Genomic DNA, 12,536 nt, shown 5'->3' with positions numbered 1-12,536 from the left:
TAAGCCGGCCGTCACTTGGTCTAGAGGTGGAAGCCGAAAGAGGGATCGGAGATTCAAGACCGATCTTGGAATTCGAGGTTCGCCCAAGCAGACCGGGAGGGACAAGGGGGGTAATAAGCCTAAGCCAGAAGAGGCGAGTTGAGACCAGTTGGGTCGGATTTGAGAGGGAGAACGCGCGTCGGGCGTGTCTGCAGAGGATACCGACGAAGGCGAAGTAAGGCAAGGGAGGGAGAGGGGGAAGAAGGGTGTGAGAGAGAGAGAAGAGGAGGAGAAAAGAGAGAACGGCGTCTGGACGGGGGAGGCGAGGGAGAAGGAATCCCGGTCGGAGAACCGAAAGGGTGAGTTTGAGGTCGGGGGCGGGATTGAGCGCGTCCAGAAGATCTGCAAATCCGATTAGGGAGTATTCGGAGATAGATTCCAAAAGGTGTAATTACAAGCAAGCAATCAGAGCAGCGATAGTGCACTGTTGGCGAGCTGATGAGGATGTTGTTGATGTTGATGGAGGGGTGGTTGGTTTGGTTTGGTTGGGTCGGAGTTTATGGAGAAGAACTGACGAAAGAGAACAAGGCGGTTGCAAAGGCGGGAAGAGAGAGAGAGAGAGAGAGAGTAGAAAGATGGAAAGGAAAGAAGATGGACAAGGAGAGTAGATGTTGGGAGAAGAGCTTAACAATCTCTACCTCATTCACTATACTTAGCCTAAGCAATGGTAAGTGACTAAGTATTTATTCTTATTGATCTCTTTCCAACCATAAGACTGACTGATTGAGAAAGGAGGGGAAGATTGCCAGGGATGCCTGTCGCCAACCGACATCACATCATAGAAGAAGCTGAGGAAATCAAGTCGATTGCTGCTATTCTTGGGTTGGTTGACCCGTGCGCCGACTACTTACTACTTACTACTTACTACTTACTACTTTACTACATGCCTATTATTATCATCGATGGTCGATGATGCCCCTCTTGGGACTAATCCATTTGCTCATCATGGCTGCCTACCAGGTTGACTTTTATTCCCCCCTCATTGCCTTCCTTGTCTGTCGCCTTCAGCATCCCACCCTCTCCCCGGTGGTTCGCATCTCGAACCGAGAATGATGAACGGTCCCACCAGACCATGATTTATAACCAGGGCCCCGCCAACCTCGTCCCCTATTTTTCCTTTCATTCTATGCGATCTGACAACACGTAGAAAGAAAAAGACGCAGAGGAATTAGAGATCGTGATGCACAGTCATTCTTATCATCCTCTATCGTCGCAGTTCTCTATCTAATCTATAAAATCTCGCAGCCCTCCAACCAGACTCCAGACCATTGGATAGCGCTCCCAGCAATCATCCTATCTCTCCTTAAAGGACTACACGACCTCCTCCCACTCATGACCGAGATGCCCCCTTAGCCCAGTCCCGCAGGACATTCTTCCTGATTTTCCCCGTACTGGTTTTGGGCAGTTCCGCCACCACTTCCACCTCGCGGGGCACCATAAACTTACTGATGCCACTGGCATTCCGCGCCCATTCGATGACCGCCTTGCCATCCAAGTTCCGTCCTTCTTTGACAGTGATGAACGCCTTGGGACGTTCGCCCCAGTGGGCATCCGGCACTGACACGACACCCGCCTCCAGAATGTCAGGATGGGTTACCAACTGCGCCTCCAAGGCAACCGACGAGATATTCTCCCCCCCTAAACACCGCAAGTCAGCACAAGCATTCTTCAAGCCGCGAGCCGCGAGAGCTGAGCCCCCTCCCCAGGGGAAAATTATCTTACCGCTAATGATGATATCCTTGGCCCGATCCAGAATCTGAATCGCCCCATCGGGATGCCAGACGGCCAAATCGCCGGAATGCAGGACGCCCCCGAGGAACAGCTTCCGCGTCGCCTCCGGGTCCTTGTAGTAGCCGCGGGAGCAGATGTTCCCGGCAAACACAATCTCCCCAATCTCTTTGCCGTCTCGGCGCACGTCAACAACCGTGCCCTCGGGAACATCCGTCTTGATCACCCTGGCCGGCAGACTGGTGATGAACCCATGGCCTTGCCTCGCCATCTTCTCGTACCGCTCGCTGGACGGCAAGTTCTCCCAAGCAGGCATATGGTACCCCTTGGTGATGGGGCCGTACGTCTCGGTCATACCGTAAGTATGCACTGGGTGCAGGTTGAGGCCCGTCATTTGCTCAAAGAGATGGCCCGTCGGGGGGCTGGCCGCCACGGTTACACGCACCGGATGCGGCAGACGCTCGGCCTGGGGGGAGTTGCATAGCAGGGTATTCACCGTGGGCGCCGCGTTGAAATGCGTGATGCCCTCCTGCTGGAGCAACCGCCAGATCTGCGGATAATCGATCTTACGCAGACAGTAATGCGTACCGCGGACAGCGGTCACAGCCCAAGGAAAGGTCCACCCTGCACGACAACATCAGCATCAGCATCAGCTAGGCCCTCTCATACAAATCCTCGCTCCCTTCCCGACCCGAACAAAGAAAAGCACTCACCAACAGCATGAAACATCGGCAAAGTCCAAAGATACTTGCACCTGCCCTCCTGCACATTCAACCCGGACTCCACCAAATTCGCCATAGTCGCCAAGTAACAGCCGCGATGCGTAAGCTCCACGCCTTTCGGCTTGGCCGTCGTGCCACTGGTATACGCCAAAGCAAGCACATCCTCTTCCGCAGTCGCCTGCGCCTCCAGCCCATCCCACCCCCGGGCCCCCGTCTCCCTATCATACCTCAATCCCTCGAGGACCGCCTCATCAAACGGGCCCGACAACTGACCCTCCGTAACATCCGTATCCGTATCCACAATGACCGGCACCTCAGGCCTTGTAGATCTATACTTCTGCAACAGCGGCAGAAACTCCTCATCCACAATGATGACTTCCACCTCCGAGTGCGTGAAGATATAGGCGATATCCTCTTCCTTGAGACGATAGTTCACAGCTATGAAATCCGGTTAGCACGGGATGCTTATCGAGCAGGTCTCAACCCTCCCGTATATAAATATTCTCCCGGGGCCCAAGAAAACATACCAACCTGCACGGCCCCGGCAGCCGCAATCCCAAAGATCGCCTCCAAGAACGCCGGCGTGTTGGGACACAGGATGCCCACGCGCGTGTAACCATGGCTCTTCAGGAAGTAGGCGAGGCCGCGGGCGCGGTCGGCGAATTCGATGTAGCTTCTGCGGAGGATCTGGTTGTTGGTCGTTATGTGGTGGATTGCTTCGGCCTGTGGTTGTCGGGTTGGGGTGTTATTGACTGCGTGTTTGTACCCTTCATTGGGAGATTTGAGAGCGATGAAAACCAGATTGGAGGTTTTTGGGAGGGGGGGAGAGGATCAGATGATGAGTCGAAGGGAGGAAGATGTAGACGATCAGAGCTCGGGGTACTCACATCTGGCTCAATGGCTGCAGCCCGAGGGAGGAAGTACGTTGGAGATAGGGTATGAAAATTCACAGGGCGAGTCGCTGCTTCACTGGTGGTTGGTGTATTGTCATCGGTGGAAGGGAGGAAATGGGCCAGAAGGCCCGATAGACGGCTCTTTGCGGTGGAGGACATTGTGAGGCTAGGCAAGGTAGCTAGATGCCGTAGGCACAGTACTATCCTGGTACAGTACTGTACAGATCTATGCTGAGGAGTAATTCAATTGGATAAGAACAACAGCTGAGTCGGTAGGGATGAAGAGGGTGTGTGCGTAAGTGTGATTGAGAGAGACAGAAGAGAAAAGCAAAGCAAAGCAAAGCAAAGCTAACATTGGGGGAAGAAGAGGGACAGACAGACATTCATCAGCGAAGAGGAGTAAATGCGGGGGTGATCATCGTTTCCGTCGGCCTCGGGACCGCGGCGGAGAAAGCGGATCCTTTCCCTTGTCTTCCCCTCAGCTCATTCTTCTTCTCTCACTCCTGGATGGAATTAAACCTGAATCCCCCCGTCAACTTCCAGAGTCAGACTCTCAAGATCCGTCTGGTCCGGGGCTTATTTTGCTTCTTCGCAAGACCCGAGATGTTCAGATAGTAATTCGATTTGCTTACCCACCCCCCCAATAGACTTCGGTGGTAAGTTACACCCACTCAGTACAATCCTCTAATCTAGTCGGAGAAGGGTTGTCACAATGAATTCACAATACTATACCGTTAACCGCAGGGAACTCTTAATCCTTAGCGGCCTCCACCCCAGCCCAATTCACAATTAACACAATACAAGCCAAGATCCACGCCCTTCCCACCCACCACAATAAGCAATTAGCTGTCAGCATCTGACTTCATGACCAACCTCCATACTATCCTTAGTTTCGGGCTACGTAGACAGACAGACAGGCAGGCCAAGCGGGAAGAAGGCGTAACGATCCAGAACCGCCACCGAGAATGTGATTCCTGCAGGGTGCATTAGCATTGGTGATGACCAGCGCTTGCAGCTCCCATCAACAATAATAGATCGGATGGGCATACGTATTCGCTCTTGTGACAAGATTCTTGGAAGTGAGAATCGACTCGAAGTGAGATGATAATACTTCGCATCCCTGGCGATGATAGTCTAGTCGCGGCACTTCAATACGAAGAATCCATGGCCCATCCATGCAGCATTATCACGCCAAGCGGCAAGTGCCTTGCTCCGATTGCATGGAGGCGAATCCGGATCATGGACCCATCACACACAGCGTAATCGCCCCGAGGCCGACTACGATACCGATCATGGGCGGTAGCAGCTCTACGCTGGCGATAATGTTAAGCGCCGCGTGGACATACCAAGCAAGGGGACTGTCTGTCTGAGGGAAGAAATCAAGGTGACGAGGCTAAGTCTGGATCTTGAGGCATTTGCACGGGTGTGCGCTCCAGTCAACTTGACCCGGCCCAGCTAGATTTATTGCAGAAAGAATGGATACGATCGCAGAGGGGCCATGGATGAAGAAGGAAAAAGTGCTTTGTTTTTCTTTGGGGTCGTCACACAAGTCATTTGAACTCTTGAAAAGAAATTTCTTGGATTAAAACCGCCACGGCGCGAATTAACGGTCAGCTATTTTGAACAACCTTTCATCCCAAGCGACTCCCGTAAGTTTTTTTTATTAGAAATCGAACTTCGCCAGCCTCCCATGGTGCGTCACAACATTGGAGTATTGTGGGGTTTCATGAAAAGGTAGGGACAGGGAGTAAAAAAAAGGTCGATCGGTTCGCCGAACATCGTCGCTGAAACATAACCGTTCGCGATCCCATCCCATCCCATCACAGACACAAGCAACCGGCCGCGCAACCAGGTATCTAGTATCCGTACTGAGCGAGCTCAGTCTTGGTCTGCTCGCTGACAGCCGCCGACTTCTGGGCGTGGACGAGTTGACGGCGGGCGGCCTTCTTGCGCTCGTAGTATGCACTGCTCTTAACCTTTCTCCGCTCCTCAAGTCTGTAGAACATAAAATTAGCCCTGATCCCGGTCCCCAAGTAAAGATGCTGCTGCGTCGCAGCAGAAGCAAAACATACCTGGCAACGACGTCCTGGTACTTCCAGCCAACCTCGTGGCTCAGACGGCCGACGGTGCAGTACTTGCGACCGGGGCGGAGACGGAGGACACGGAGAGCCTGGGGAACGACGACGCGCTTCTTCTTGTCGTAGGGGGGAGGAACACCCTCGAAGACCTTGAGGCGCTCCAGAGCGGCAGCACCACGGGCAGTCTTGTGGGGCATCATACCGCGGACGGCCTTGTAGAAGATGCGGGAAGGAGCGCGGAAGTGGAAGGGACCTATGGCATTCACATTCAGCACCAGCCGAGACAGACGATATTGTCGGAAGCGTTCAGGAAGGACTCACCACCGCGGGTGGGGTTGAAACGGGTCATCTTGCGAAGGTAGGCGTGGTACTTGACTATATAGCACGATCCAGGTCAGTCAATTCGGTTCCGTCGTATAGTCGCATCTCCTGTGTTCCTCCACACTGTCGCCTCATAGTCCATCATAATCATTGTCCGTCGTCTTCCGCCGAGTCGCATCATGTCCACCTTTTCCTGCACCTTTCACACCGAAACATATCACACACGCAAGTACAGACAGGATTCGAGACGACAGTAGGATTGGCACACAAGAGATCGGAGTATCGAATGGTTATAACGTACGCTTCGCGCGGAAGAACTCGCCGGAGATGTTGAGAGCCTCACATCTCACGACGACGATCTTCTGGCCGTTGAGCAACTGCTTGGCGACAGTGCTGGCAAGACGACCGAGAAGGTGTCCCTTGCCGTCAATGACGACCTGCAAATCCAACGAACACGAGTCAGCGATTCTGAAATCAATTCCCTCATGCAACGCGAATTAATTAAGAGTCCTCTCCTCCACCCCCGGAAGGGCGTCCGTCTGGTCTCATTCCCTCCCTTCCGCATCTTTCCTCCTCATCCTCCCCATTCAATATTCCTTCCTCCACTGGCTCATTTCAAGGTGTCGAACAAATTCCCCCAAGACCTTCAAGAACGGGGGAGGACTCTTTTCCGGAACATAGATGTGCATGTGAAGAAGGGGCGGTGGTACGCACGACTGGATCGATGGAGGACATCCTGCTGTGTCGAAAGGAAAATATCCAGCGATAGGAAGAGCGCTGCTCTAGGATACTCCCTTGGGATGTATGTTGTCGGCGGTTGTTGTCGTTGTGGGCAGGTTCAACGCACACAACGATGTCGGATGAGTTCGCTGGGTTGTCGCTAAGCGAGCGGCGCTACTTGCTCTTTGTGCGGGAACGTTCCCCCGTCGAGGGCCACAGCCCTAACCCTTCCCGTTCGTCGGACTGTCACGTGATGATATCCTGGCCAGATCGTACTGTAGACGCTCCAGCCCTTCTTCCCAGTTGGGTCCTTATCTCTCATACTGTGTGAAAGAGTTCATCTCGATTCTAAGTCATGTACTGTATAGCAAAGCTGTACTGACCTTGTTGGCTACCTTGGGTGGAGCGACGTCCCTTGCACGGTGAGGGCTCTAAGTATGAGTACCTCATTCTTATTAGTCTTTTGAAGACGGAGATAGACTTGGACTGCCTAAATTCCCACCCCGCAAATACTGGTAGCTATCGCGACACTAGACCCAGTATTCCCCCAGATACGCTTCCAATCAATCTACTGTCTACGCTCCACGGTCGCATTCACCACTCAAAGCGTCGATCGCGCCGGGAAGCATTAAACCACAAGGCGACTGATTGTCCTTTCAGTTCAGGATATTCTAGGGTACAGTACATCTGCCTCGAATGGAGGGTAAAGTATCAAGCAACCAAAACTTGGGCCACTCGCCTACCAAAAGCGGCCCCATGTATGGGGCTCATCTTCGATCAGATGCAGAGAATCCGTGTATTGTCATTATGGACGCAGAGCAAGCGAAAGTCCCTGGTCATGATATCTGCTAGAAGTGAAATATTGTATACATTAAGATTAGTATGTTCTCACGAAAAAGACCAAAAATTATGAACGAGTCTTGCCAGTTCTTTAACTCGGCAGCGTGACGGGGAAGCCGAGCCCGTAACGCCCGAGCAACGGCGCCCAAACGAAGGGACAGATCGCAGGCATCAGCTATGTCGAAGCCTGTATCGATAGCGAAAACAAAGACAGGAGGGGGTCATGCGGCATTATACAAAAGACAAAAGACGGTGTTCTGTCTTCCATCACATCATACAGATTCAAAGTCCGAGTCAGCAGCACCCTCTAGTAGAAGGGCAGCTTAGCGTCTCGCGTGCCTCTCTCGATGACTTCCTCGAGGGTCCAGCGGGGAGGCTCAATAGCCTTGTGACCGCCATTGGGTCTCTCTTCCGAAGAGAGCGGCTCTTTCAAGCCGCCGGCGACCCCGGAAGAAAACTTGAGCTCGAGGGCGTCTCCGATCTCGTCGCACACCTGCAGAATGCGATCGAGATCATCTTTGGTGTGCGCAGCCGACACGCACAGTCGGGCACGGGAAAGCTCCAGAGGCGTAGCAGGGTAGGTCACCACGACCACGGAGATCTTCCGACGAAGCATCTCCCGCGAGAACGCGGGCATCTTGGCGGGGTTGTACAGCATCAGGGGCACGATGGGCGAGTCGTCATGCCCGTAAACAATGAACCCGAGCCGCTTCAGTCCGAGTCGTAGATAGCGCGAGTTGAATGCTAGACGCTGCATGCGCTCCCGTCCCTCACCCGGGTGCAGCGGGTCCTCATCAGCAATCAGTCGTAGCGAGGAATAGATCTGCGCCAGGACAGGCAGCGACGGGGCTTCACCGAAGATCTGACCGGCATTGATGCAGCGCACTTTGTCGATGATTGCCTTATCAGCAGCGATGTAACCACCATTGGCTCCGAATGATTTAGTGAAAGTGCCCATGAGGATTTCGACCTCTGCAGGGTCGACCCTGAAGTAATCGCAGACTCCGCGTCCGCGGCGCCCAACAGCCCCGATGGAGTGAGCCTCGTCAACGAACAGGTGGAACTTGTACTTCTTCTTCAGCTCCAAGATTCTGGGCAAGTTACACATAGTGCCCTCCATCGAGAACAGACCCTCTACGGTAACAAGGATTTTCTTCCAAGGACGGTGGGTGCGCGGCTGACCTTGCGAGATCGCTTCTCTCAAGCGCTTCTCGAGGTCTGCCATATTGTTATGCGCAAAGACCTGGATAGCTGCTCCCGAGAGACGGGCACCGAACCGGATAGACGCATGATTGAGCTCATCGGACAGAATCAAACATCCTTTTTCCATGATAGCCGGGAAGATTGTAGCGTTGGTCACGAAACCCATTGAGAACACCATAGCGGACTCCTTGCCCACGAACCGGGCGATTTGATCCTCGACCTCAGCATGCAGCTTGGTGATTCCCGCATCAGGGGTACCCGCGATAGAGATACCTTCCTTTCGGATCGTCTCTTCCGCATAATCGGTGCAAGGGCCCTCCGACTGCGCAAAGCCGAGATAATTGTAAGAACTGAGATTCAGAGTGTCGGTCGTCGTGCCCGTGAGGCTGAAATGAAGGTTATCCTCGGTGGTCCGGTCGAGGAGGGTGACATGCCTACCGGGAACCCCGGTGATCGGCCGCTCGAAGCAATCGTTGATCCTCTGTTTCAATCGACGCGTGTAGAAGCTCTCAAAGTCACTGTACAACGAAGCGTATCCATCCTGGGGCTTGAGGTGTCGGTATGAGTGAGACCGAGACCACTGCGCCCAAAAATCGTGGAAATGACCAAGGAAGATGAGAACAAGGAAGCTGACGTAGGTGGTCAAGACGAAGAAGTACGGAGGCTCGTCGATGACTGGATCGGGGATCTCTCCTCCCGGGTGTTCGCTGGTGTAGAGATGCGACGGATCGCCGAGGGGCCCGAACTCGGCGTGCTGTTTCGCTAGCTTGCGGATCGCCTCAGGATCGGGGACTTGAGGGTGTGCTGCACCCTTCATCGGGTCCGGAGAGCCGCCGCTGACAGCTCGGAGAGAGGCGATGGCTGTAGAGTGGGCAATGGGGCTATCGGATGGTGCACCAGAACCACCGCTGCTGCCTGGCAGGTCTTTATCTGAGCACTGTTTACTGAGCTTCCACCGAGGCATGTTGCAGGTGTGGCGTCGAGTGATCGAATTGTGCACCACCCCAAGCCTCAAGGCGGAGATACGTCTGTGTCCCTATAGGGTGAACCGGCGAGCGGGAAGGAAAGGTAAGTTAGAGAAGAGAAGCCAGGGAAGTGGAATGACGGTGGAGGTAGTATCGTGAGGTTGCTGAAAGGCCCTCATCATGTAATCGGGGGGTTTGCCCGAGCCCCACTGTTGTCGGCTGCTTCGGGAGATGGTTTGACGATCCGGTCGCTCATTGGGTTCATCCAGTACAAAACCCGGCTTCAAGCGGAGACTTTGGCTGCCTGAGGTATCCAACTCCCGGGCCAGACCGCTGACACAACTTGGTGCACTCACTCGAATTGACTACGACTACATCCATGTCATCCAGCTACAGACCGGTTCACCGGGCAATGTTCTCCCCGTCAGCCTATGGCTGCTGTGTGACGCTCCTTACTTTCTTCTTCTGATCGGAATTAGAGCGGTGATCCTCTAGCTGTAAGTGAGCAGGCAGCAGACTCGCAACATGACCCACTGATACTAAGCCTCGTTGTTGCACAGCATGATTGCATGTAGTATCATGGTCATGTCCTGGCTTAGCCCTGCCTATAATAGAAACAGATCCTTTGGTCTGACGAATGTGCCATAGACCACATCTCGGATATGCGTCGGAAGACGCGTTTCGTCTGTGTCTCCGACACACATGCTTACACACCCTCCGAGGCCGGCTTCAAGCTACCAGCTGGAGACGTCTTGATTCATGCAGGCGATCTCACCAACCATGGTAGCATGGCTGAACTCCGTAGAACAATGAATTGGATCTCTGCGGCTGACTTTGAGGTCAAAATCATCATCTGTGGTCAGTATCTTACAATACCTCGAGGAGCCCAATAACAGAGCCGCCTGTGGCTTGGCCTGGCCCAGAGACGGCGGCGATCCCGCAGGGCTCGGCTGTGAGGGGAAAGAGGTCCAACAGGCATAAGCGTGCTGAAGTATAGAATCATTCCAGGAAATCATGATATTACACTGGACCCAGAATTCTATGCCCGCCACGGCTCGAAATTTCATGGTCAGCATCTCGAAAACACTCAAGAATGCATCGAACTTGTCACCGAAGCATCGTCGCCTTCCATCGTATTTCTCAGGCACGAGTCAGCACTAGTCCGATTGAGTCGGCCCAACGGCCCAAACACCATCTTTAGAGTCTTTGGTTCGCCCTATTCCCAATCATCGGGGACCTGGGCTTATGTATACGACTCCTCGGATGCTGATGCGCTTTGGAGCAGTATTCCATTGGACACTGATATTGTGGTAACGCACACCCCGCCTCACTCACATTGCGACCGCCATGAAGTAGAGGGTGTATCAGTCGGGTGTAAAGCCCTCCGCCAGGCTCTAAGCAAAGTTCGACCGATGCTGGCCGTGTGTGGCCATGTGCACGAGTCGCGAGGCTATGAAAGAGTACGGTGGTTTCCATCATCCATACCGTCATCGACGACATCAAGCACCGACGATCAGCCAAGTCAAGTCATTCAGGGCACCCTCCCTCCACGAGGAAGTCGAAAGCAGAGCCTCGTGGACCTCACAGGAAAGCGGGTACCAAAGCTAGACAATGATGGTTTCTTCGCCGAGTACGTCACAACGTCATTCGGAACAATGTTCCAATCGACGCAGAATTTCATACTAACACGATTGCCTCACCCGTCGCCCAGATGGGCTCAGAAGACCGAAGCCGACCGACCAAGATCGGAGTCTGCCCTTTCATGCCTGAACAGAGGAGACTATGACGATGAAGATAGGCTTCACTTGCACAGACACGAAACATGCATCATCAATGCAGCGGTCATGGCCACCAGCTGGCCCCATCGAGGAGGGAAAAGGTTCAATGCGCCCATTGTCGTCGATCTAGAACTCCCAGTATGGAAGGAGGTATGAGGAGCCGAGTGACTGGAGTGCATGGGCTGAAAATGACGCCTGCCCTTCCTACAACACTCAATCAAGCATTATCTAAGCACAGTACTTTCTTTGTTACCGGTGGTTCTGGTACCATCTAGCTTCAACAAACAGACAGTTTGAGCTTTGACCTCCGGTTTGACGTATTCCTGGCTGTTTTAGGTTGTATGCATCAGTAGTTGCCTTGGAACCGAGAAACTTCTCAACCTAGGCAGTCCGTCCAGTCCGTTCGTTTCTCATTTGGGTAGACATGTCGACGTGATTGGAGACGTACAATCATTACCAAGAACCATGGTGATTTACATCATGAGCTAGCAGCAGCAAGGCGGGTCTTGGAAAAGCGATGCTCAGTAGCTCCCTTGCTCGGTGCGCTGTATGGAATCGTCATATGAGGAACTCAAACCGGGAAGAGGGGTTCCAGTCACCCACTAGAAATAACTAGGCAGGGAGTACAATGAACCTCATGAGCAACGGTCCGCCATGCCTGCTATTGTTAGTACTGTGGATAAAGCAGTTGTTTGATCGCAAGACCCAGTCAGATTACGAAGGTCACATGAGATGTTTATTGCCTGGGGGCCATTTATCTGCAGGTTTGTTTTGTCGCAGAACGGCGATAGAGCGGGGGTCAGCTGGGATCTTGGTGACGTTGGTGTGGACTGAGAACTCTGTACGCCGGATAGTACAGTACCTCAATCAGCAGCTGCCAGTCAAGGATAGGCAATGGAACCCATCTGGAACCGCCTAGTGAGGGGTGCAGGCGCTTGACCCTGTCGTATGAGCAGGGATAGGAGAGTAGTGAGAGGGGACGCGGCAGGTTTGTCAACAAAGGCGGGCTTGTTTCCCGAGCGCAAACTGCCTTCGAGCCACAGACGAGAAGAAGTCAACTGGGTGGGGAGCAGATCATGTTAACATGCAGAGATGTGCACACGCCACCCCCAGTAAACTGCTGGCTGAAGTTGGGACATCCGACAAGGAGTGAAGGCGCTGAATCATGGTGGGTCTCAAAACACCGGAGAGGTGGGGTATCCCGAGGGAAGGATAAACTACGAGTACCATGCCTCAGGTACCAAGTCCT

The 12,536-nt window shown here is 53.4% G+C and overlaps 3 protein-coding genes across 3 annotated transcripts; 1 reads left to right on the top strand and 2 right to left on the bottom strand.

Annotated features, from left to right (window-relative positions):
• Window positions 1–1,369: 1,369 nt before the first annotated feature.
• Window positions 1,370–6,516, bottom strand: BO97DRAFT_436447 (putative AMP-binding domain protein; the record flags this gene model as incomplete). Its single annotated transcript, XM_025697788.1, has 9 exons — window positions 1,370–1,677; window positions 1,762–2,391; window positions 2,481–2,927; window positions 3,017–3,212; window positions 3,584–3,587; window positions 5,252–5,377; window positions 5,455–5,776; window positions 6,083–6,218; window positions 6,496–6,516. 9 exons carry the CDS (start codon window positions 6,514–6,516, stop codon window positions 1,370–1,372), a joined length of 2,190 nt encoding a protein of 729 aa, XP_025549098.1.
• Window positions 6,517–7,500: 984 nt separating this feature from the next.
• BO97DRAFT_151116 (putative serine palmitoyltransferase 1) lies at window positions 7,501–9,667 on the bottom strand. Its single transcript, XM_025690170.1, has one exon. The coding sequence runs from the start codon at window positions 9,506–9,508 to the stop codon at window positions 7,649–7,651; it is 1,860 nt and encodes a 619-aa protein (XP_025549097.1). The 5' UTR covers window positions 9,509–9,667; the 3' UTR covers window positions 7,501–7,648.
• A 312-nt stretch (window positions 9,668–9,979) lies between these two features.
• On the top strand, window positions 9,980–11,604 carry BO97DRAFT_151076 (metallophosphatase domain-containing protein). Its single transcript, XM_025690169.1, has 4 exons — window positions 9,980–10,010; window positions 10,070–10,367; window positions 10,518–11,139; window positions 11,221–11,604. Exons 2-4 carry the CDS (start codon window positions 10,172–10,174, stop codon window positions 11,441–11,443), a joined length of 1,041 nt encoding a protein of 346 aa, XP_025549096.1. The 5' UTR covers window positions 9,980–10,010; window positions 10,070–10,171; the 3' UTR covers window positions 11,444–11,604.
• Window positions 11,605–12,536: the final 932 nt, after the last annotated feature.

This window comes from Aspergillus homomorphus (assembly GCF_003184865.1).
Source record: "Aspergillus homomorphus CBS 101889 unplaced genomic scaffold BO97scaffold_33, whole genome shotgun sequence".
In the NCBI taxonomy this organism is placed as follows: Eukaryota; Fungi; Ascomycota; class Eurotiomycetes; order Eurotiales; family Aspergillaceae; genus Aspergillus; species Aspergillus homomorphus.
The sequence above is the reverse complement of the archived record's forward strand: the minus strand, read 5'-3'. Positions and strand labels throughout refer to the sequence as shown.